The sequence below is a fragment of the Montipora capricornis genome, unplaced genomic scaffold (assembly GCF_036669925.1).
Source record: "Montipora capricornis isolate CH-2021 unplaced genomic scaffold, ASM3666992v2 scaffold_468, whole genome shotgun sequence".
NCBI classification, from domain to species: domain Eukaryota; kingdom Metazoa; phylum Cnidaria; class Anthozoa; order Scleractinia; family Acroporidae; genus Montipora; species Montipora capricornis.
Window position 1 is genome coordinate 135,001 of NW_027180204.1, and position 2,500 is coordinate 137,500.

Below are 2,500 nucleotides of genomic sequence, written 5' to 3' on the forward strand. Positions count from 1 at the left end.
GAAAATTTATCTTCAAATGCTGACGTCCTTTAAAACCTTAAAGTTGGTCATTTCAAGCTGTTGTTTTGCTGACGACGTCAAAGAAATAGACAAAAATGAAAACCGCACGTGCAGAGCGTGCAAAGCTATTGTCTTTGTCCACTAAATATGCAAATTGTGACGTTCTCATTGACGTCGCCGTTGTCGTTGCTAAAGCTCCCTAATATTCTTGTTCTACGGCGCTGTCTTTGCCGTCGTCTTCGTCTTTCTTGAACTCCCTTTTATCATTACTCGCTTATACGCGTTTTCCCGACTTCCAATATCGAGTACATGTTTTTGCTTTGCGAGATCCTTAACTACTTTAAATGCTCCAGCTGCTGGTATATCATTTGCAAAACTCCCTTGTCGGAGGTACGTTGGAAGTGGGTAGTCCGAGCCTCGTTCCAGTTACCACGTGCCGAGACACGCAAAAAATCCTTCACAAAAATTCCACGAAAGCCGCGCCTCTTCATAGTACACTGCTTTGCTGCGCTTATAAAAAGTTTCAAAGGAAAGCCAACAATTTTCTAATTTACCTAACATCTCTTTGTTTTTTTAGGTCAGGGCCAGAGCTTTCTAGTCAACAACGCGTCAACTCTTCTGTTGTTGTTAGCTTCAATGACGTTCAAGACAATTTTCGTCTGAAATGGTTTCAACGGATGACACACTGTTTATTTGCATTATTCTAGTATCGTATTTATCGTAACCCTCATAACATAATTGACGTGTATGCAACTTAAAAGCAAACGTTCTCTTTAGCCTAGCTCGAACTAAACACACAGAAAAATCAACCTGCAAAAGTACCGCAGAATACGGGAAAGACACCGTATGCGATACCTTACATGTACCTTAGCTAGCTCCAAAACTCTCAATATTAGAGAGATTTAGCATAATCGTATAATTGAAACCAAACGAGGATAACCTCATATTCATTTGGTGAAACGTCAAACAACAGGCTGGGTGAAGGGGTAGTTTCTAAAGAAACTGTGGTGCTGCGTCGGTGGGGAAGTAGTATACAAAAATTTGGTTATATCAACGGAGTTGATAATGTAAATTGGCCACCGTACAGAGATTCTAAAAGCTGACGTTTCGAGCGTTAGCCCTTCGTCAGAGCGAATAGATTCGCGAATAGGTTCGCTCTGACGAAGGGCTAACGCTCGAAACGTCAGCCTTTAGAATCTCTGTACGGTGGCCAATTTACATTATCAACTCCGTTGATATAACCAAATTTTTGTAGACTGAAATCTGAGTTTTGCCAAAAATCAAAGAGATTTCGCGGCTTATCTTATTTCTTGCATGTTAGCTACAAACATAGAAACCCTTCTTAAAAGTGAAAGACAAGTTAGAATAAGAAAATGTTCATGCTTTTATTACGAGCAACAGTCTGCCGTTTTACCGCGAAAACACGGATGCATAAAGCTTCCGCGGCCGGGAATTAGTAATGGTATAATTAATCGGGCGAGTAATTTTAACCTTCGAGCACGATTACTTCCTGAATTGTACGACACAATTAATCTTTAGTTAACTATGACAAAATACGAGAAAATGACGGTGACACAATTTTTATAGCTTAATCTGCTCAACTTTTCTTAGTATTGTTTTTATAGCTCTGGAAAAAGATACATAATGATTCAGGAAAACTAGCTCCCGCTTGGTGACCCGTACAACTGTCCAATTACAAACTGTCCTATTATGTTGATAACCAATCAGATTCGAGGATTTTGTTATAGTTACGATTAATAGTTAAATTCAACAGCCTAGTTCTGTTTTATTCGCCTTTCAAGTCTCAAGAGATGTTCTTAAACACAAGAACATTCAAGTTTAATCACGAAGACTCGAAGCCAAGCTAGAATATAGATAAATCGAACGTTAATACCATTCAAGGATGTAGAAAATTAATGCAGTTAACCGGCAAAATGGGTGAACATTAATTAATTATAAGTGTGAACCGCTCGTATGAATTCAGCCGGGATGTTAGCTTTTTGACTCTTTTGACGAGTGAAATTTCATACAATGTCATTTTCCAAATTGGATCTCAATGACATATGCCATCTACGAGCTGTGAGAATCTTATCCTGCGAACTTTGCAACTGTATCAAGGAAACAGACTGAGTGAGACCAAGGGTACTTACCATTTAGCCAAGTAATCCGGATGGAATGATCACTGCATAAAGATAAACGCTTTTCCGAACTTATAGACCAACTGGATGAGAATGTCGCTTACCATTTCCTACACAGCATCCCATCTCGCATACTTACTCGATCTTGTGAGAAAGGGCCTGGAAACGGAACGATTCTCGCAAATTGTAAGGGCATTTCACGAATTCCATTCCGAGCGGGAAAAGCGGACTACCTCCAGAGGAGGGTTTCAATGGGGGTGTAGCAAACACGGTACACGGTTAAAAATTTCGCGATTTCACGGTGCACGCTTAATTTTTACATCAAATAATTGTTCAGAGCTTAGGAAAAGCTACAAACAACA

General features: G+C 39.6%; 1 protein-coding gene across 1 annotated transcript in view; it reads left to right on the forward strand.

Moving 5' to 3' along the window:
* Positions 1–1,110, forward strand: part of LOC138036220 (tolloid-like protein 1) — a 26,110-nt gene extending 25,000 nt beyond the window's left edge. Inside the window, exon 5 of the mRNA XM_068882569.1 lies at positions 578–1,110. Within this exon, the coding sequence (XP_068738670.1) occupies positions 578–663 (86 nt within the window). The 3' untranslated portion in view covers positions 664–1,110. The remainder of the gene's footprint in view (positions 1–577) is intronic.
* The last annotated feature ends 1,390 nt before the right edge of the window (positions 1,111–2,500 follow it).